Source organism: Physeter macrocephalus, chromosome 20 (genome assembly GCF_002837175.3).
Source record: "Physeter macrocephalus isolate SW-GA chromosome 20, ASM283717v5, whole genome shotgun sequence".
In the NCBI taxonomy this organism is placed as follows: Eukaryota; Metazoa; Chordata; class Mammalia; order Artiodactyla; family Physeteridae; genus Physeter; species Physeter macrocephalus.
The window spans coordinates 84,201,788-84,223,236 of NC_041233.1; the positions used below are offsets into that span (position 1 = coordinate 84,201,788).

A 21,449-nucleotide genomic window follows, 5' to 3' on the forward strand; every position below is an offset into this window, starting at 1 on the left:
GGTCCAGGGCTGGGACCCTGGGAGCCCTGAGGATACGGTCACCTCTGCCCGGGACGTGAGTCCCCACCCCGTGGAAAGCTCTGGGCAGGGAGGGGAGGCCTGGGGGCTCATTTCACACAGCCACATCCTCTCTTTGAGTTCTGAGGTGCTGGGCGGTGCTGGCGTCTGCGTCGGCGGGGGGTGCAGAACCAGAGCTGGTCCCTGCTTCCAGGGGCACAGAAACACAGCTCGGTGGTGACGCAGCTGTTTACTAAAGCACTTCAACAGACCCTGTCCTCCCAGCGATTCCGGTCTAGGAGCCGGGGCACGAGGGGCTGGGGGCTGGGGCCGCCAGCTGCGGAAGCCCATGCAAGGCACACACGCCTCCCCCAGCGCCCGACACGGGGACCCCAGGGAGAGCCTGGAGCCGCGAGGGGCCCGGGGGCCCAGGCCGCTGTGGGGTGGGCCTGGACGCGTTCCTCCCCCCACCCGCGCTGCAGAGCCCCCCGAGATGCTCTCCTCCCCCCGACGGGGCCCTGGCTTCACTGTGGAGGGAGAAGCAGGTGCCGCCCTGTGCAGGACGGGGGCCGGCGGGGGGCGTCTGGCAGCGCAGCCTGGGAGGAGGTCACGGCCGGGGGGGCCGGGGACACCAGGGAGGGGGATGGCGGGTGGGGGGGACGGGCTGTGGGGAGGCGCGGCCCCGTCACGCGATGGCCTGGTGCGGCAGCCCGTAGAGGACCAGGTTGAGGGTGACGGCGAGCCGCTCCGAGCCCTGCGCCTGTGGCCGGAAGAGCACCAGCCTGTCCTCGCAGGCCTGCAGAGACTCAGCTGCGGGGAGAGCAGACGGGGCTCGCGAAACGCGGGGCTCACGGGGACAGGCTCACGGCGCGCGCGGGGAGCACAGCAGAGGTGAGGGTGCCGCCGGCTCTGCCTCTGGCCGCAGCCGGACGGGGACGCCGCCGCTCGTCCCTATGCGCGGGACGCCAGCCTCTCGCCGCTCGCACCTTTACTCGCTCGCCTGCGGGCTCGCTCCACGAGCATTTATCGCTTGGCAGCTGCCTCCCGGCCGCCGTGGGCCACGTGAGGTTTGAATTTAAGCCCCTTTCGCCTTGTACATTTGAAAATTTCATGATTTAAATCACCCTGGGATAAACCTTTCTTAGTTACGGTAGATTCTCCCATCAACGTATTGCTAAAGCTTAGACTACCTCGCGCCGCGTTTAAGTTTTTTACACCAGAATCCGCGTGTAAGGCTGCTGCTGCATGTGGACTTCAGGGTTCCATTTGCCTTGAAGGAGGACTGGGTGGGCTCCCCGGGCTCCCCGCCCCCCCGAGAGAACACACCAGGGCTTTTGGAGTTTGTGGGACTTGAGCTGTTTTGAAGATGAAGATGTTCCAGTGACCCATGTGTGTTTCCGTAAAGACATTCGATGCCAGATCGCACTGTAGGCAGGGGTCTGTGGGAGGCTGACGGTCTCTGTCAGTGCAGGCTGACCTTCGGAGGCCGTGCAGAAACGGGAGAAGTGGGGGACCCCTGACCCTGTAGCCTGAGGGACGAGCAAGGAGGTAGGGCCATTTCTAGTTACCGTGGTTGACAGTTTCACCGGTTCCCCTCTTCTGAAGGAGGCGGGTCGTTCTGCCGATCGGCTGGCCAGCTGTCAACAGATCTAGAGAAGAAACACCCCTTCAGAGGGGCCGTTAACACCCCACAGGCTTCCGGGAGCCCCGCGGGGCTGCAGGACGGGCCGGCTGCCGGCTCGACTCACTTTCCCACAGGATGCTCGCCCGCGTCGCGTTGTCCTGCAGGTCCGTCGGCCACTGGTTCGCCACGATGCTCCTGACCCCCACCAGACTCAGGAGGACGGCCGTCTCGACGGGCCCCTCCAGGGACAGTTGGGGTGCACTGCGGGGACCGAGCTCCCATGGGCCGGCCCCAAAGGGCCTGGCCCAAGCCCTCCTCCACCCACAGCCCGAAGAGCATCAAGTGTTGGGCCGCGCATTTGGACTGACGGCCCTTAGGGTTCTCGGAAGAACAAAGAATTCCTCCCCCGCCCCCGCCCCCGCCCCCGCCCCCCACACAATTAAATACCATCTAACAAGAAAAGTCATTTCCGAGTACTGCCAAATCCCCCTGGACGCTCCCAGCCGTGGGGCGTGGAGCCAGGAGGGGAACCCCCGCCGAGGGTGGTCCTCCACTCTGCCTGCCTGCCGGCCACAGAGGCCCTGGGGTGTGTGCGACAGGTGACGCGGGGAGCCCTGAAGCCAGGGTGCCCTCCCAGTTGCCAGCCGTCTGTTTCCTGGCCCAAGCCCAGCTGCCTGAAGTTCCAGCCAGGCCTGTGGTCTCTGCTGGCACTGTCCATCCCCCCACCCCGGGACTTTGCCAGGCAGGGTCTGGGGGCCAGATCACGGCATCCCAGCTGCCCAGGGGGTGCAAGGACAATGCCCCAGGTGGACAGCCGTGGCTCATATGCCCCCCCAGGTTCCTCATCAGCTGCCGGAGGCCAGGCTGCAGGCTTGAGCCCGAGCGGAGGGGACCCCGGGCACCTCTTGCTCTCCGAGGACTCCACGTGGCGCCGCACGCTCTCGTGGGACCGCGCCAGGTCCAGCAGGACCACCATCTGGCACTCTGTGGTCACAGGAGGGGCGGCTCAGTGGCGGGGCACCCAGGGTGAGGGCGCCGTGCAGGCGGGGGTGTCGCCCAGGGCGAGGAGGAGAGCGGGAACTCGGCCCGACCTGACCGAGGCTCGACTCCACTCGCCCCCTTTCTGGGTCGCGTGGGCTGCACGGGCAAGCCGGCCGTTATTTGCCTCGGCGGACCCACACCCTCCACATCCTCCTCGGGTGACCGGGCCGGGCGAGGGCGGGAAGCCCACCCCGGGGCCTGCCACAGCTCTCCCTGCCTCGCACAGGGGTCTTGGCTCCCAGAGGCCACCCATGAGGCACTCCGGCTTGCCGGGGGCTGGGCGTCGGTGGCCCTGGCCCCGTGTGCCCACTGAAACGGGGCCAGTGTCCGAAATGCAGCTCCTGGACGTGGGTGTGTGGAAGGCCCCACAGACGCAGAGGCCAAGCGTCAGGGGCCGTCCCCAGAGGGGGCCGAGCCTCCGGCTGGTGAGGACACAGGCCCGGCTGGGAACGGCGGGGGCACCCAGCGACGCTGTCACCCCTGCGGGCGCCTGGGAGCCTGCAATTATTTCCTCAGCGTCACTCAGCAGCTCGTCTGAGAAGGTCTGGAATTCAAGTTTCCGAGAAGCCTGTTTCTACCTTCTCCTGGGGTAAGAACGTGCGGACCCCACCCACATCGGCAGGGCCTGGGGAGGAGATGGGGTGACGGGCTGGGTTCAGGTACCCCGACCACGGACAGTGTCCACCTGTGCCACACACCCCAAGGGTAGGGGCCTCTCTGAGGGGCCCCTGAAAAGGCCCCCACTCAACCGTGCACAGTGGCCAGCTACCCAGCAATCCCCTCAGGAGAAGGTCACCTGAGGGCAGGCCAGACGACACTCACGGGCACCCTGGGGGTGGGCTGGGTGACGCAGGGGCCAGTGGACAGTGAGAGGGAAAACGGGGCCCGAGTGCCTGCATCTCAAGTGGAAGAACTGGTGGGAAGGGGCTGTGACCAGCACTTTCCAGAAACACCCGCCCAGCCTTCCTGCACTCTGCAGGTCCAGCCCTAGAGGGGTGACCCCTCCAACGCCTGACCCTGGCCAGGCCTCTCAGAGAGAGACAGAGGAGGGGGACTGAGGGCAGGAGGGGCCCTCGGTCCACACCGGCCCCCCAGCCCCCCATCAGAGGACAGGGGAGACACCTGATAAGACACAGGGGCGCCCTGCCCTGTCCCCGTGTGGATTCGACTTGTGCCGGCGGGTCTGGCGGAGAGGCGGGCTTTTGCGGGGGTGGGGGGTGTCTCACCTTCCAAGTTCATGGCGGCCAACCTTTCTACCAATATATGGGACAGGAAGCTCTCCATCCCGTAGAAGAAAAAGCCTCCGCAGCTGCCCAGGAGCTGCTCCCACTCGGCCTGGCTGCCAAGGGAAGGAGGGAGACCCGGGGTGGGGAGACGGCGGGGACAGCCCCGTGTCTGCTGCAGCCACGGGCTAAGGACGCGATCCGGAGCAGACTGTCCCCGCGTTCCGCTCCACGCCCTCCCCCCGGGGCGGTTACTCTGAAAAGCCGCAGAGGGTCTTCCATTCTGCCAAGGAGCCCAGGTCCCTGTCCCAGATGGCCCCGCCCCTCCTGGGCCCCGCCCCGACAGAGCCCCTCCCCTCCATCGCTCCCCGCCCCCCTGGGGGCCCCGCCCCCTCCGCGAGGCCCCGCCTGGAGGTTGGGCCCGCACACCCGCGATGGACGGGCCGGGCCCTTGTGCAGGGGCGCACACACCGCAGGGGCCCAGGTCCGCATCCAGGATCTGGGGATCTAGGCGCCTCCGTGCACCAGAGGGAAGGGTCTGACGGGACAGAAGTGGGGGTCAGGGCAGGAGGGAGCCTCGGCGGGACGGGGAGGGGTCAAGGAGCCGCATGCGGAGCGCCCCTCGGGCTGGCGCACCGCAGCCACCGCAGGACGGCGTCCCGGGAACCCAGATGCCAACCTGGGAAACTGCTTATTCCCCAGATGCCCCGCCCATCTCGCAGTGAACGTGTCTCGGAATCTTTCCAAAATTTCCCGGGTCACGGAGACAGGAGTCAGCATTTCTGCAGCCAGAATCGGATGGTGACAAAACTTAGGAGCACTGCGCTTGTGGGCACGGGTGGCCCAGGGGCCCTTGGTGGCCCCTGGCTGGCAGGGCGGCCTGGGCCTTGGGCCCTCACAGACGGGGGCCCCGGGGGTGGGGGAAATCAGTGCTCCTTCCCTCCTCTGTGGAGAGATGGAAACACCAGCTCAGCAAAAGAGGCGCTGAGGAACCGGTCCCGGAGGAGCCGCAGAGGCAGCCCTCAGCCACACCCGCAGGCCCGGAGGCGGGCCCACGCCACACAGCCGTCGCCCGGACTGGCTGCAGACGGTGAGGGCGGGGTCTCGGAGCACACCAGTGTCCTCCTCCGGCCCACCGTCAGTGTAGCAGGAGGTGACGGAGGGCCGGGTGGCAGCAGAGGCCGAGGCACCCGGTCCACGATGCTCCGAGCGCTGTGGGCGGTGTACGGCTGTGCGTGGGCGGGAGGGCTCACCTGGGCCTCGGGCCTCCTCGTAGGGGTCCACAACGACTGGGCCTTGGTTAAGGAGAGACAGGACCACACGCTCGCTGGCTGGGGCCGAAGCAGCAGCAAAGGATACATCTGAAGTTGTCCGCGTCGACCGCGATGCAGTGGGGGGGGATGATCCGGGACACGATGCCCTGCAAAGACAGGCAGGGGTCCTTGGGGATGCGTGCTGGGGGCAGGGCCGGACCTCGGGCCCCCTCCGGCTCTCCGCCTCAGCGGGGCCTCGACCACCTACCTTCGCTCCCTTCTTTGCTATGCTTCTCTTTCTGTGATCTTTACCTCTGCTCTCCTTTTTCGCGTTCCCTTCTGTTGAGACAAGAACAAGAGTGGTGATGTCCTGGAGCTAGACAGAGGCCGTGGTACACGATGTTCGAATGCATTAAACGCCACGGAATTGTTCACTTGAAAATGCTTAATTTTATGTTACGTGAATCTCACCTCAATGAAAAAACCAAGAAGTGGTGTGAACAGTTGATTTTCATTTTTGTAAAGTTGCAATGGCAGTAATCTCTCCAAGGTAAAGGCTCACAGGGCTGGGAAAGGCCCGGGCCAGGAGCCCTCAGGAAAGGCACGGCTGCCAGAGGTTCCGGGCCCATGCGGCCGCCCGATCACACACCACGCGGGGCACCTACCGGTGTGCCTGCCGAGCTGGCCCAGTCGCGGAGGCCTGGGCCCTGCTGGGCCCTCTCCCTCTTGCTGGAGGATTTACACCCTGCCCCCGCTGCACTCCCGTTCTGGTGAAGGTAACCGAAAATAATGCCAGTTTCCTTCATTCCCGTCCGGCCGCCTCGGAGATGTAAGCGCTGATGTGGGCCTCTCTGCCATGTCCCAGCTTTACGGGGGCACCACTGGGAAGCAGCTTGCCCTAGATTTGGATGGCTCTCTCCACCAGGATGAGGAGAACTCCCGGTTTGCTAAGAATTTCTATCACGGATGCATGCATTTTATCAAATGCTTTTTTTCCTTCATCATCTGGGACGTTTCTAAGTTCATTTTCCCTTTCATCTGTTCCTCTGTGATATCTGTACGTTTTTAAGGTCAGACTGGGTGATGAAATGTTACATGTTTCTTTCTTTCTTTGCTACTCTTGAGTAGTTTGGGTGTCAGGGTCTGGAGTGGCCAGCAGAAGATGGCTTTTTTTCTTCTACTTGGGGAGACGTGTACAGCCTGACATGTACGGTTTCCTGAAATTTTGGTAGAATTCAACAGAAAAATGGTAAAACCAATATTTTTTGCGGGGAAATGTAAATCTATTGATCTTCCCTTCTTCGCTATGAGGCCGTTGGGTTTTCTTTCCTTCTTGAGTCTCCGAGTTCTTTTTTTCCTAGGACTTTGTCCACTTTGCTTAAATTTTTGAATATATTGTCAAAAAGTTGTTCATAATAGTCTCTTATTCTCTTAAATCTCTGATGCTCTTTAGAGTTGGTGTCTCTTTTATTTCTCATATTGTTTATTTGTGCCTTGTCTATTTTTTTCTGGCTCATTCTCACCCAAATGTGTCTATTTGATGAGGTTATTTTTTTCCCAAATAACTAATTTTTGTCTTTGCCTCCTATTTTGTTGGGGTGTGTTCATGATCCTTTAAGCGTTTAAAGCTAAAGGATCCTTCTAGCTTCTGCTGTAGTAACATCCAGCCAGTCTTTGACATTTCTATGATCGCTTCTTCTGAGTCCCATGAGTTTTTAGAAGTCAGTGTTTTAAAATTTCCAAACGTATGGGAATTTTAAAAATCCGTCTTTTGGGAATTGGTTTCTTAACCTCATCACACGTGGCCTCAGCCAGTTTCTGTGATTGTTCCACGTGTGCTTGAAAAGAACGTGAGTCTCTATTTTCAGACACAGGGTCCATGTGTCCATTAAGCCAAGTCTGTTAAGTGTGTCGCCCCAATGCTGTTTGTGCTTTCTGCTTGTCTGACCTTTCAGTCGTGGAGGCGTGCTGGAACCTCCCATCGCGGGAGTGGGGGGCCCACCAGCCTCGCCCCAGGTGCTTGTTACTTGCTGCTTCCGGTATTTGAGGCTCTTTGATCCTCCTGACGAACTTCGCCGTTATCACTGTGTGATGACCCTGCCCTACTGACGCCCATGGCTGTAAAGTCGGCTCCGGCAGACAGTGAGATGGAGGCTCGCCCGCCCGGCACCTCTCTTTCCATTCTTCTGCTTTCTGGCTTTTGTGCCTCCTTTCTGTTCTGGAGAGTCTCACGTGGCCGGCATCCTACTGACATGCTCTTGTTACTGTGTCTTCAGTCGGCAGGTGTGGAGCACTCACTTGATTGGTTCCTGATCTAATGGATGGGTCACGGCACCTGGCCTGTGGGTTCTTTGTGCTCCCCACTCCGTGTGTGCGTCTCTGTCACTGGCTCTTTGTAACTCGACTGAGGGGTTGGTTCACTTGTTTTTCTTATTCATTTTCCCTCTTTATTGGTGGAATTTATACACCAGTTATGCTCTTTCCTGATTATCCTTAAAGGTTTGCCGTGAATATTTAACACTCAAAGGGCATTCCTCCAGCCTGAAGGGTTCAAGGCTCTGAGAACACTTCACTCTGGGACCTGCAGAATCCTTCTTTTTATCCCCACTCCGTAATGCATTGAAAAGACTTCACTCACATTTATGCAGTATTTTTGTTACTTTATGGTGAGAGTTTGTATTAGGGTCTAGTTGCTGCTGTAACAAATTACCACAAATGTTGGGGCTTAAAACAACACCAACTGATTACCTTACAGTTCTGGAGGCAGGAGTTGAAAGGGGTCCCACTGGATTAAAAGCCAGGTGTGAGCGAGGCTGTTTCCTTTGGGAGGCTCCAGAGGAGAATCGGCTCCCTTGCCTTTTCCAGCCTCCAGAGGCGCCATGAGCTCCTTCCGCTACCTCCGCACCCTCCTGCCTCCCTCTTTTCAGGACCCTGGCGATGACACTGGGCCACCCAGACAATCAGGACAGTCTCCCCATCTCAGGACCCTTCACTGAATCACATCTGCAAAGGCGCTTTTGTCACATCAGGGCACCTCCTCTTGGGCCTGGGGTCAGGGCGTGGGCGCCTTTGGGGCCGCTATTCTGATAACCCCACCAGGGGGTGGTCTGCTCTTCCAGACAACGCTGGCAGCGCAGAGCGGTGGGGACAGGAAGGCCCTTTCAGTAAATGGGGCGCACACAGCGGGGGACTCACGTGGGAAAGAGAGACCTGCCCCTCATCTCACACTGTGCGCAAAACCGATTTCGGAGGGAAGGTACGTAAAGACGTGAAGGACAAAAAATGAGACATATTTAGAAGACATCATAGAATATCTTCATGATCTTCAGGTAAGAAAATATTCTTTTTAAAAAGACCCCAAAAGCACCAGCTGTTAAGAGAAGATGGATACATTGGACTATATTCAAATATTTTGTTCACCAAGAGGTACCACGTAAAGGAGTGAAAAGACCAGCTGCAGACTGGGAGGAGACCTGTAGTTCATAAAATGATCAGAAAATTTATACAAACCTAAAGAACAAAAGCCAGATAACCCAAGAGAAAAATTGGCCAAAGACTAGAACGGATTTTCACAAATGAGGACATCCAATGACCCATAAAATGTGAAAGGGGCTGGGCTCCCCAGCAGCAGGGGGTGCAGATTGGTGGGGCTTGAGCCCGAGGCCCCGCCGGCTGCTCCTGGTGAGCCCAGCACCGTGGCCTCTTGGGGGTACAAGGCCTGTTCTCTCTCCCGTCCTTTCTATCTGGCCCATTAGCGTCCTTTTATTTACGCTGATTTCCTTAAAGAAGCATGTTTTGGACCTTGCGTTTCCATTCCCAAAGGTGATCTTTACCTTTTAACTGGGGTGTTTGGACCTTGTGCGGAGACTGTGATTACTGATGCGGCTGGGTGGAAACACACCATCTTGCTGTTTGTTTTCTCTTTGTCCTCTCTGTTCTTTGTTCCATGTCCCCTCTTTTTTCTGCCTTTTTCTGATTAATCGTATTTTTTTAATGATTCCATTTTGACTTCCTCATTGTGTACTAGCTGTACCTCTTTGTTTCTGTTTTCAGTGGCTGTGCTGGTCCAGTACCCCGAGCCTCCATTCTCCACCCCACACCAGCCTTTGCTGCCCCACAAGTTACATTTATATAATGTTGTAGAACCCCATGACACGTTGCTATTATTTTTCACTCTAAGCTGTCAAAATCTTTTAAAGAGATTTTAAATTAAGAAAAAAGCTTTAGGGCTTCCCTGGTGGCGCAGTGGTTGAGAGTCCGCCTGCTGATGCAAGGGACGCGGGTTCGTGCCCCGGTCTGGGAAGATCCCACATGCCGTGGAGCGGCTGGGCCCCTGAGCCATGGCCGCTGAGCCTGCGCGTCCGGAGCCTGCGCTCCGCGACGGGAGAGGCCACAGCAGTGAGAGACCCACGTACCGCCAAAAAAAAAAAAAAACAACAAAGAAAAAAGCTTTAAATATTGACCCACCTAATTCCAGTTTCTGATGTTTATTTCTTTGTGTAGACGCAGGTTCCCATCCTTTTTTTTCCTGCCTGGCGAACACCGCAGCATTTCTTGTGGGGTAAGCAGGCCTGCCGGGAACGAATTCTTTCAGCTCACCTATTTCTGAAAAAGTATTTCACCATTGTTTTTGAGAGTTATTTTCAAAAATATCTGCATTGAGAGATATTTTCTTTAATAATTTAAAGACGTTCTTCATTGCTTGCATTGTTTCAGCCGAGAAGTCTGCTATCTCTCTTGTATTTGTTTCTGGATACATAATGTGTCTTTCTTCTTTGGCTGCTTGTAAAATACTCTATCACTGGTTTTAACCACCCTGACTACAGTGGTCCCTGGTATGGGTTTATTTCTTGGGTTTGGGATTCTTTGAACTTCTTGGGTCTGCAGAATTACAGTTTTCATCAAAAGTGGGAAAATTTGGCCATTATTAACTCAAATGTTCCCCCTGCAAAGACTCCAGTTACAGGCAGGTTCGGCCGCTTCACTTTGTCCAACAGCTCCCTGGTGCTCTGTTTTTTTTTGTTTTTTTTTTGTTTTTTTTCAGTTTTTTCCTGCTGTTACTTCTTCAAGCTCACTAGTTTCTTCTCCTGTCACATGTCGAGTTGCATTAATGCTGCCCAGGGCACGTCCCTCCTCAGCAGAAGTGCAGTTCTGGTCCGTTTTACATCTTCTGTGTCTTTGCTTACCACCTCCTGGAACACATGGATTATAGTTACAGGAACTATCACCTGTATCACCTCTGGGTCTGCTTTTGATTGGCTTTTCTCTTAACCACGGGTCTTTGCATGCCAGGTGATTTTTGATTGGACGTCAGACATTTTGAATTTTTCCTTGTTGGGTCCTGAATTTTTAAAAAAACTCTATACATCTTGAGCTTTATTTTGAGATGCAGTTAACTTACCTGGAAACAGTCTGATCCCTTGAGGCCTATTTTTAAGTTCTGTTGGTGGGACTAAAGCCAGTCTCCCTAGTGCAGACAGGCAATGCCCTCTGGTTCCTGTACCTGATACCTGTGAATTATAAGATGTTCCATTCTGGCTGTAGTCTCCACACACGCCTGCACCGACCGGCTCTCAGCAGAAGACTGAGGGGGACCCTCTGCAGGTCTCTCCTCCCAGGACCGCCTTGGGTCCCCAGTCCCTCGTCTCCTCACCTCAGGGCGACCGCCAGGCTCTGCCTGGTCCCCTCCCCATGTGCAGACTCTCTCCAGGCAGAAAGCTGGGGCTCACCTGCTTATTTCTCTCTCTCGGGGATTGCTGTCTCCCCCACTGCCTCTGTTCCCCGATATCTGAAAACCGCTGTTTCATATATTTTTCAAATTATTTCTTTATTTGTTTTTTTGATGTGGACCATTTTTAAAGTCTTTATTGAATTTGTTACAATTCAATGTTAGCTCCCCGACCAGGGATCGAACCCACACTCCCTGCATTGGAAGGTGAAGGCTTAACCACTAGACCGCCAAGGAAGTCCCTGTTTCATGTATTTTTGTCTGAGTTTTTGTTGTTCCAGCTGGAAGGGCAAATATGGCCCCTGTCACCTCATCTTGGATGAAAACAAAAGTCCAATCTATCTACTTTTAACGTAATTTGATACTTACCGTAGTGCAACATATATGCCGAAAACTGCACACAGCACCAGTGTACAGCCTGGAGAATGTTCACACCCCAGGCACATCCCTGTCACAGAACATGATCATGCCTGAGTCCCCAGCCACCCCCAGGCCAAGCCAGCTCCCCCTTGTCCTCTCCCTCATTGCCGCTCACCATCTGATGGACGATTAACTGTGTAGTTGGTTGGTTACCACCAGTCCCCTCCTTTGAAACAGAAGTATGTGAGGCCAAGAACAAAGTTAAATATCCTGTTCAGGGCGCGTTTGGCACCTAACAGAGCACGGGCACATAGTAGGTGTTCTCTGAACGAACCAGGGCCTCGAAAAGGATGGCAACACCTGATGACTATTTTTTGACAAGAGTTACATTCTCTTATCGTGAAAGTCACTTAAATATTTGCATTTTAAAGTCAAGCATCAGTGTAGCTCTTACCTGTCTCCTTTCTATGCAGGCGGTTCCACAGCATCTGGAGAGAAAACTCTCGGGACACGGAGGAGACCATCCCTTCATCGAACACAGAGAGACCTTCTAATGGCAGCTCCAGGAGATGCCTGTCAGCGATCAGGATGATGTTGTCTGCGACCTCGGGCTGCACTGTGGGCGGGAACGCCAGCGGCTACCAAGGCAGCGGCAGACACCTGATGGCCAAGCTCTGCCCCTCGCCACTGGGGCCGCCTGGCGGCTGTGCAGCCCCCGCCCCCGGGAGACGCGGAAAGGAGTCTGAACTGGGCACAGCGCGCAGACATGCCAGCGCCATCTTGGGGGTACACGCTGGTTTGGATGGTGCGGCCGGGTCACAGCCAGGACCTGGACAGAGCCCAGGCCATGGGGACGTCGGGTCCTCTGTGGGTCTGAGGGCCGCCCAGGCTCCGCGGCCACTCTGGAAGCAGGTGCTGGAGCCACAGCTCCTCCTCACCAGGGAGCCCTTCAAGGGACGAACATCTGCACTAACCCCCCTCCCCAAGGACTGTCCAGACAGGGGCCACGGCCTCTGGGGACAGCTCCGTGAGAGGAAGGGTAGGGTGCTCCCGTGACACCACAGCGTCTCCAGCCGTCGGGGAGCCGGTGCAAAGGCTGAGGCCACCAGACATGTCAATGGAATCAATGTGTTTGCAAAGTCAAGTCAAGTTACTTAAAATCCAACAGGTTTTCATCTGGGAACTTTTAGGGCAGAAGCTCAGGACACACAGCGGTCACTGGGTTGGTTCCTGACAGCTGCACACACAGCGCGGCGCTGGGACCTCGGGCACCGGGGTGACTCAGCCACGGGGCGGGTGGCGGGGAGCAAAACCAGAGCATTTCAGCTTCCACTTAGGAAATCAGCAGACTGCTGACCCAGGAGGCCCACCGCCCTCCTGCCGTCTGACGTGCTCAGGAGGGTGACGGCGACGTCACCGTGGTTTTTGCCCGGGCATCCGGCAGGGCAGGGGCATCTGCAGTCACGTGGGCAGCGGTGGGGTGGCACGAACCTTCGGGGAAGGCTGCCCCCGCCGGCCCCACTGCAGCCGCAGAGAGTGCAGCTCTGCCGGCCTCCATCCCACAGACGCGGACCTGGGGCCCCACTCACCCTGCGGCAGGGACGCTTTCCTCTCCTTGTCTTTGCCCTTGCGTTTTCCCAAATCCGCAACAACTGTGGGAACCAGTGCTCTGAAAGGCAACGGCAGAGATTCAGGCTTTAAAAACTCCATGAAGAACAGGGACAGCATCTCCTCAGGCTGTTCCCACCAGGGCAGTGAGGGCCACAAGACTCTCCCGGCCCGCTGTTGGGGACCGGTCTCCTGAGATGGGGGCAGCGACACCATGCAGGACGTGAGCGCACAAGATTCAGGGCGCTCTGACCTGCTGGCCGATCAGGGACGTTCGCGTGCCCGACCCCTCTACCTTCTCTCCCACCAAACACAGACCCAAGGGGCCAGGCACTTCACCGTGCTCTCCCCTCCTTCCCGCACCCAGGCCAGCGGCTCAGAGGGCGGCAGGGGCCTGCACGGCGGGGACGCTCCCAGAAAAGGTTTCAAGCAGGGCCAGACTTCCTCCCGATGGCAGGCGGACAAAGCCCGGGCTTCTGTTCTCAAAGAGCCTGTGCACATCTCCCGTTTAATCGAATGGTCCGATTCAGCGGAGAGAGAAGCCCACTAAGCCTATGGTGCTGTGGCCTCAGAGATGCGAGTTTCCACGAAGGAAACAGCTCTGACTTTCACACACCCACAGCCAGTCGCTCAGCTGGCCCTGGGACTCAGGGAGTGCTTCCAGGCCGCGCCCCCAGCCCGCCCACCCCAGCCCTGGCGTCACAATGCCCATGGCTCCCTGTACCCGTGTGCACCTGTGGGGACAGAGAGACGACACGACCCCGCACCCCGAGGGCTCGGGCAATCCAGACGGCGCCCGCTCCCCGCGCCCTCAGTCCCTGGGCTCCTCAGCAATCAGCCCTGGATGGGTACCTGGCTCCCGGGGGGCAGCTAAGCAGCGGTAACAACGGCCTCAGATACCCCTCCATGCGCTTCACGACCTCCGCGAGCCTCTGCAGAGAGTGTTCTTCCCTTCTCAGGGCCACGCCTCCGGACTCCTTCTCAACCCAGAAGACAGCCGCAGTCAGGGGTGACAAAGGGGAAGAGGGGCGAGACCCTGCAGGCGACCCCCCAGGACAGGCCCAGCTCAGCAGCCAGGCGCCCCCCACCCCCCGACTCCTCTGCCAGCACCACGGAGGCGTCTGCATCAGACTTGGCTCAAGGATTCAAAGCAGGATTGGCCCCATGCCTGGTCGGGGAGCCTGACCCGGGGTCCAGCAGCGCCTGGGGGTGGTCCTCGCCCAGGCCTCCCCACCCTGCCCTGCGGGGTGGCAGCAGCCTTGGTACGGGCTCGGGGCCTCACCAAGCCTGGGCTCAGGGCCGTGTCCTCACTGTGCGCCTCGGCCTGGACGTGCTCCCGGAACTGCTGGGCACTGGCCAACAGGGAAGAGAAGGCGGCCGGGCTCACGGCCACCCGAGCCACCTTGCAGGAGCCTGCAGAGGCAGACGCCGCCGCTGTCCCCACACGCGGCTTCGCAGAAGGCCCCCCGGGGCGGAGGGGACCGCGGGTGGAACGCGTGCGCGCGCTCGGCCTCGGTGCCGGTGGGCGGGGACCCCTGCACGCACCCCGGGGGTGGTGCTCCGGCAGAACTCACCCCCGACCTGGGGCACTTTGCCTTTGGCTGCAGGGATGAACTTGGGTTTCTCGTAGGCAGCGCCGTACAGATGGGTCCTGCTGGCAGGACTCAGGGTGGGGTCAAAGCCCAGCTCCGGGGGTCCCAGAGGAGCCCCGACGAGGCCGACTCTGTGCCACATACCCACCCTGTAGGGAACAGGAGCCTCCTCCCTGCGGTGCCCCAGCCAAGTCAGACACAGGGTTAAAACGGGCCCCCGGGGGTTCTGTGTGCGGTGCTTCTCCCCAGACCAGTGGGCTCTGCCCCGCTTGAGCGGAGCAGACCAGGGCCATGTGCTGGCGGGAGGTGGCACCGTGCCCTCTCCCCTCCCCGGGTCGTACGGGCCAGCCTGGCCATCGTGGCAGAGGGACGGTCCCCCCTCCCCCCCCCAGCGGGCGGCCCCCGCCGGCCTGTCTGTCCCGCGGCTTGGCAGCCCCCGCGCTGTGTCCACAGGGACCTTGGCGGGCAGAAGCGTGGGTAGCAAGCCCGAGCACAGGAGAGAGGAGGCTTCACCTGTCCCGTGAGTGGTGCAGAAAGAGGATCCGCAAAGTGGGAGGGATTTCACTCAAGAAGTTGAAGTGCTGTTCGGTGACCCGGAGATTCTGCCAAGCCTGCGGGGGCATCAGGAGTCGGCGCCGGGCGGCGGCTGCGGGGCCGCGCGCCGCCACAAGGGGCAGCAGACGCGCGCGGACCTCCCCGGCACCGCCAGAGCCCGAGCCGCCGCCGCGCACCGGCCAAGGCCCCGACCGGGCCCAAAGGCGCGCGGAAAAGCCCCGGCACGGCCCGCAGCACAGCTGCCGCCCTCTCCCTCCCCGCGGGCCCGGCGCCCCCCGCGCAGACACCGGCAGGGCACGCGCAGGACCCGCAGGCCGCGGGGGGCGGGGGCGGCCGGCGGTGCAGCGTGCCCTCCCTCACCCGGTCCCCCTTCTCTGCGGGGAAGGGTCCGCAGCGGGGGCCACACGGCACCCCGCGGGCCGCCTCCCCAGAGGAGCGGTTGCTCAGAAGCCCATTCCCCACTTTCGGAGGAAATGAGCCTCAGCTTTGCCAAAGCCGACCGGCGTCCGCACTCAAGCCCGCGGCGGCGCGGAGGGGCTTCTGGGACGCTGGCCCCGGCGGCGGGCCGGCACAGGGAAGCCGTGCGAACCGCGCTCGGGAGGCTGCGGGCTGCGCGCAGGGGCCGCAGCCTCGCTCCAGGGGAGGGGCCGGCAGGCTTCCGCAGCTCGGGCGGCCCGCTGTGCGGGGCCCGGGGCCCCTCCGGGCTGGCGCGCGTGGCGGCTGACCCTGCTGCCCTCTGCTGCCTGCAGAGTCTCCCATCGGTGAGGGCACCACTTCTCATCCCTTGCGTGGCCACTGGGCACCTGGGTGGGCTCCCTTTTTGGGCCACAAATGCTGCTGTGACGTCAGTTCTTTGGGGACCACCGGCCGCAGGGGAGTTGCTGGGGGACGTCGCTTCCAAAGGGGCCACCGGGCCCCACCCCCGCCAGGGCCCCGCCTCCTCTCCCGCCCTTGGGGCTTTGCACCTGTTCCCTTTCAGCCCTTCTGGTGGATGTCTAGCAGTACCTGAATGGGGTTTTAAATTTCCGTCTTCCTGATGACCAGTGAACTTGCGCATCATTTAAAAAGTTTACTGGCCCCTTGGGTATCTTTTGTGAAATTCCAGTCTTGTGATTGTTTTCTGTGGGAGAGTCAGTCTTTCTCCTGCCGAGAGGGGACACCTCCTGTCTACACACAGGACACCAGCCCCTGGCCCCTCGCGTGTGTTGTATCTCCTCTGGGGCTTGCCTTTTGACTCCCGGGCTATGGTTTTGATGAACACAAGTTCTTACTGTCAATGCAGTACAACTGATCATTCCCCCTTTGATGGTTAGCACCTCTGTCTCCTGCGTAGTAAGTCTTACCTACTCCGAAGGCATGAAGAGGTCCTCTTAAAGCTTCTTCTGAAAGCTCTGCTGTGTTACCTTCTCAGGTAGAGCTGCCCTTCGTGCAGGGCTGCACCATCCGTGCTTCTGCCCTAAGTGTCGCGCTTGACATCTGTCAGGTGTGGGTGGTGTGTCTGTTTCTGGGCGTTTTCTTGTCCCATCGGTCATTTTCTCCATTTGTGTGCCAATGCCACGCTGTCTTACCTTCTGTAGTTTTAAATAGGTCCTGGTATCTTGTATAGTAAGCTGGCATTTCCTTACAAACATCTTAATATGGAGCCTTCCCCCACAAACACAGGTGCCTCTGTGCTTACTTAGTTCTTCTTGAATTTTCCTTAGGAAGGTTTGCAGTTTTCAGGGTAGAAGTCATGTGTATCTTTTGTTAGATTTTCCTTAGGTATTTGATTGTTTTTGATGTTACTGAACACGGTATTATTCAGACATTGTCATTGCTTGTTTGTAACTGGCATGTAGAGATACAATTCATGCTTACAGCCTCCAGCAGTGACCTGCCAAATCTGCATGTTAAATCTGTTATCGAGAGACTGTGATTTTTAAGGCCCACAATCATGTTGATTGTGAATAATCAGTTTTACTTCTTCCTTTTCAGTGCTTCTGCCCTTTATTCCTTTTTCGAGTCTAATTGTTCCATTGAATAGAAGCAGTGATAGCTTTCTTGTGTCATTTTGACTCAAGGAGAAAATTTTTTAGAATTTTAGTATATAGTACGATGTTTGCTATGGAGCTTTAAAGACATTCTTTATCAAATTAAGAAAATTATCTTCTATCTTGATGTTTTGAAATCACAGATGGGTGCTGAATTTTGACAAATGGTTTTTTTGTATCTATCAAGATGATCTTATGATTTTCTTCTTTTCCTCCTGTTAATACGGTGAATTATAGTGAATGATTTAAAAGTATTAAACCACATGGAACACAGCCATTTGATCCTCATGTATTATCCCTTTTATAATCGCTGGATTTTACTTGCTAATACTTTGTGTCCACGTTGATGAGAGAGCTTTTCCTTCCATGTAACGTCCCTGCCAGGTTTCTAGTATCGAGGCTCACTGGGCCTCTTTAAAGACAGTTAGGAAGTATTCCTTTTATTCCTATCCTCTGGAAGTGTTTTGAAGGAATATTTCTTCCTTCAATGTCTGGAAGAATTTATTGGCGAAGCAGTTGGGTCTGGGATTTTCTTTGTGGGAATGTTTTTAATAAAAGGTTCCATTTCTTGAAGCGATATTATTCAGATTTTCCATTCTGTCCGCTTTGGTAGGTAATATTTTTGGAGGAATTTGTCCATTTCTTCCAAATTGTCAAATTTATTAGAGTAAGGCTATAAAAAAAATAATCTCTTATTAGCTTCTTGATGTCTGAAGGATCTCGTGATGTCTTTTTATTTGTTTTCTTTCTCTTTTTTCTTTATCGGGTCTTTCTAAGTGTTTATCAATTTTTTTAGTCTTCTCTTTGGAACCAACACTCATCATGACTGATTTCCTCTGCCGTAAGTGTTTTAATTTCATGGCTTCTGCTGTTCTCGTTCTTATTTGTTTTCCATTTTTCTTAGGTGTTTTTACTCGAGCTTCTTGAAATCACAGCTTAAATCACTGTTTTTAAGACTCTCTTTTGTATTCAAGGCTGTATTTTTCCTCCACGCCCTGTTTTAGACAAGTCTCCTAGGTTTTGATATACAGTATTTTTATTCTCTAAGTCCATTTAAAATATTTTCTAAATTCCATCGGGATTTCCTCTTTGACCAACGGATGCTGATAGACATACTGGTTAATTTCAAGGCAGTTGTGTGTTTTACAGGTAGCTCTTAGTTACTGATTTCTGTTTTAATTTCCTTGTGGTTAGAAAACAAACTGAATGACTCCACTCTAATCTGTAAATTAGAGTGGAATGTGCCCGGAACTTGTTGAGGCCTCTTGTGGCCCAGGGCCGGCCACGCTGGCGCAGCGTTCCAGGCCGGGTCTGCCCTGACCTCCCGCGCTCACGGGCGCCCCACATGCCTCTGCAGGCCACCGCCTCTTCACCTGCCCTTCGCGCCAGCAGCCAAGAGGGCGGCTGCGGCCCCCGCAGAGCCCGGGGCCTGTCTGCGGCCGCTCTGCGTCTGGCAGCTCTCTTTTTGCGCCTTCGAAGCCGCATCGCTGGTGCTCATGGATTCAGGACGGTGGTCCGCGCAGATGGACTCCTGGGCCGTCCCCTCCAGTAAGGCACCTTAGCAGAGCGCTCACTGGTCCTCACCTGCTAGTGTTTTCACGGTTCATGTACTGCTTCTCACTTCCTCCAGGCTGGCCTGGCCCAGAGCGGCCTGCACCCCGTCTTGCCTCCGCCCCGCAGGAGGGAGGATTCCCGTCCCTGCGTCGCGGCACTGGCTCTCGGCCCAGAGACTTTTTTGGTTGTCACACCTGGGGAGGTGCTGGAGGCCAGGCCGCCGCTAAACACCCACGGTGCACAGGACGGCCCCACCACAGAGTGTCATCCTGTCCTCAGAGGTCAAAAGGAGGAAAGCAGCCTGGGTCAAGGGATATGAGGTCGGCCCATGCAAGTAACCGTGGAAGCCCCATGAAGGAGGAAGGTGGGCTTGACCAGAGCATCCGGGCCTGTTTGCTCTGTTGAGTTTCATCAAGTTTAATTTCTTTAAATCTCCAATTCATATTTGCTAGTCCAAATAAAAGCAGAGGTGCTATTGGCTACCATGCTCTGCAAATTCCTTTCAAAGTTAAACTCTAAGACTTGACTGAGTATAAAACTTTTCTTCAAACACAGCGAGGGCTGAAAGCAGAGCCCCGGGGTACCGTCCCCTCCGCGGCCTGCTGCAGACCCTGGGCATTTGTACTTGCGAGCTCGCTGACTCTCGCTGTCACCGAGGAGGTGGGCTGCTATCCCCCCACCGCGCCCATGAGGAAGCTGCAGCTCAGAGAGGTTGAGTGACCCTCCCAGAACCACACAGCAAGCCAGGATTTGGACTCAGTCCGAGTGTGTCTGCAGAGCTGCGGGGCCAGGGGCAGGGTCAAGGGCGTCCCTAGCTTGGTCACCTTGGATATGGCGGCCAGTCTCTGCTCCACACTGGCAAACAGGTTGGTGGACGTCCTCTCCTGGCGCCTCAGCCTGTGCTGGAGCTGCAGCAGCGCGGCCAGCTGTGAGCTGCTGGTGTTGGCCGCGGCCGTGAGCAGGACATCTCGCATCCCCTCCGAGGCCGAGCAACTCTGAAACAGACCACGGAGGCTGCCAAGGGGCCCAGGCGCCGTCAGGCCGTGTGGGCGGCTGGCACAGCCGCGGGGCAAGGCCAGACCGGACCTTCACCGCTGTGCCCGCGGGCCTGCAGCTCAGGATGCAGGGAGGAGGGCTCGGCCCTCTTGCCCTAAGTCTCAGGAACACGAGCTTGCAGGGCTTCCACTGCTCGTGCACCCAGGAGCCTCCGAGCAACCTCGGGGGGCCGGACCCCTTCTCCTGGTGCCCGCGGTGCTTCCTCCACTGAGCGCCATCCTTAAGGCAGAGCCCGGTCCCAGCCTGGCTGGCAGGGCCACCAACGGAGGGACCACCGGGTCTCGGGGACCCTCCTTCTCCCCAGTGGCTAAGAGGGACCTCGCGCAAGGCGCCCAGAGCAGAGCGCACCTGAGACAGCGCCAGGAACTGGCAGGTGGCCGCGGGGTCCAGGGTGCCGACACACTCCACCATCTCCAGGCTGGCGGCTGCGGCGACGTCCAGGAGGTTGCTGCCCAGGGCCACCTGCAGGCACTGCAGCAGCACCTCGGACGCCTGGGCCAGGTACCGCTGGGCCAGCGCCATCCTCCTCTGCAGGGCGGGGCTCAGGCTCAGGCTGGCTCCGCGGGCAGGGCGCGCCCGGTGGGGGGGCTGGGGGCCGGGGCCCGGGTACCTTCAGATTCCAGCCTGTCCTGCTGCGCTCCTTGGGGGTGGCCCTGAAGGCCAGCAGGTTGCCGTAGGGCCCCTTGCGCTCCTCGTCCTCCTGGATGATCTCCAGACACCCGAGGCCGCTCAGCTCAGCGCCGCCCTACGGAACACGCACCTCCAGTCGGCCCGCACGTCAGCAGGGACGGCAGTGCCCGCCATGGCCAGGCGTCTCTGTAGGATCCTGGGTGAGGGCGCTGTGGGCGCTGGGCCGGCATCTCGCTGATTTAGGTGGCCAGCAGGACCCTGGCCCAAGAGCCTGGCGTGGGGCAGGTGCAGCCAGGCTGGGGCCTCGGCAGGCTCAGGTCCGTGGCCTTCTGAGCTTACTCCCCTTCAGTCCTGCAAAATCACCTCCCTCGGCATCAGGCCGGCCAGGACCCGGGGAGCCAGCTGCCGGTCTGCACCGGGGGCCCGGGGGCCAAAGGCACAAACAAGGCCCTCCCGTCTGCAGGACAAGCCTCCCGGACGGGGTCCTCAGGATGCCAAGGGAACCTGCCTACGGGGCAGCAGGCCCGGAGGACTCGGCTTGAAGGGGAGCCCTGGGTTTGAGGGGACATGACACGAAGCGGGGCCTGGGGGGCACGTTTCCCCAGCGGCCCCTCCGAGTTGGGGTGTGGTGAGGGCCGCTTCATAGACGGGACGCCCGCTCAGAAAGGAGCTGTGTATCTCATCCACGTCTGCCTGACTCAGAGCCGCCTGCTCTGGCGCTCAGTAAATACTGGTTGGACAAGGGGCCAAATGCCATCAATTCACCCAAATGTGAGTCACCTCCTGCAGCCTGGAGACCCAGGACAGACAGTCACGGGCTGACCCCAGGGCCTGCACACCCAGCTGGGTCAGGGAAGCAGAGGCACCAGCCCCAAATCACACAGGGGTGCAGCGCCTGGCTGCTTGGGGCTGGGGGTCTCCTAAAAGAGCAGGGTCTACGGGGATGAGCCTCGCTGCACCGCCAAGCAGGTGCCTTCCGATTGGAGGAGGTGGCATCTGCAGAGGTGGTTAGGACGGTGACCTGGAGCTTCCACGGTGGCCAGCGGTGGCAGTGGCTGTCACCAGAGCTCCTTCCGAGGGGCACCAGGCCTGCTGGGCAGCCTTGTGGGGGGTGGGGAGTGCTGGAGAGAAGGGTGTGGGCTTCCTGTGCACTGATGCAGCTGCTGGGGTCAGGGCTTCACCGGACAGTATGGGCGGG

At 58.1% G+C, this 21,449-nt stretch overlaps 1 protein-coding gene across 1 annotated transcript in view; it reads right to left on the minus strand.

Annotated features, from left to right (window-relative positions):
• Positions 1–446: 446 nt before the first annotated feature.
• Positions 447–21,449, minus strand: part of CFAP46 (cilia and flagella associated protein 46) — an 89,262-nt gene continuing 68,259 nt past the window's right edge. Inside the window, exons 41-58 of the mRNA XM_028481955.2 lie at positions 20,232–20,366; positions 19,970–20,149; positions 19,390–19,560; positions 14,940–15,037; positions 14,409–14,485; positions 14,117–14,247; positions 13,687–13,811; positions 12,816–12,895; positions 11,681–11,842; positions 5,407–5,477; positions 5,245–5,305; positions 5,139–5,174; positions 4,565–4,667; positions 3,889–4,001; positions 2,524–2,605; positions 1,746–1,882; positions 1,566–1,646; positions 447–807 (exon numbers count right to left, since the gene is read on the minus strand). Coding sequence (XP_028337756.2) covers positions 683–807; positions 1,566–1,646; positions 1,746–1,882; positions 2,524–2,605; positions 3,889–4,001; positions 4,565–4,667; positions 5,139–5,174; positions 5,245–5,305; positions 5,407–5,477; positions 11,681–11,842; positions 12,816–12,895; positions 13,687–13,811; positions 14,117–14,247; positions 14,409–14,485; positions 14,940–15,037; positions 19,390–19,560; positions 19,970–20,149; positions 20,232–20,366 — 1,968 coding nt within the window. The 3' untranslated portion in view covers positions 447–682. The remainder of the gene's footprint in view (positions 808–1,565; positions 1,647–1,745; positions 1,883–2,523; positions 2,606–3,888; positions 4,002–4,564; positions 4,668–5,138; positions 5,175–5,244; positions 5,306–5,406; positions 5,478–11,680; positions 11,843–12,815; positions 12,896–13,686; positions 13,812–14,116; positions 14,248–14,408; positions 14,486–14,939; positions 15,038–19,389; positions 19,561–19,969; positions 20,150–20,231; positions 20,367–21,449) is intronic.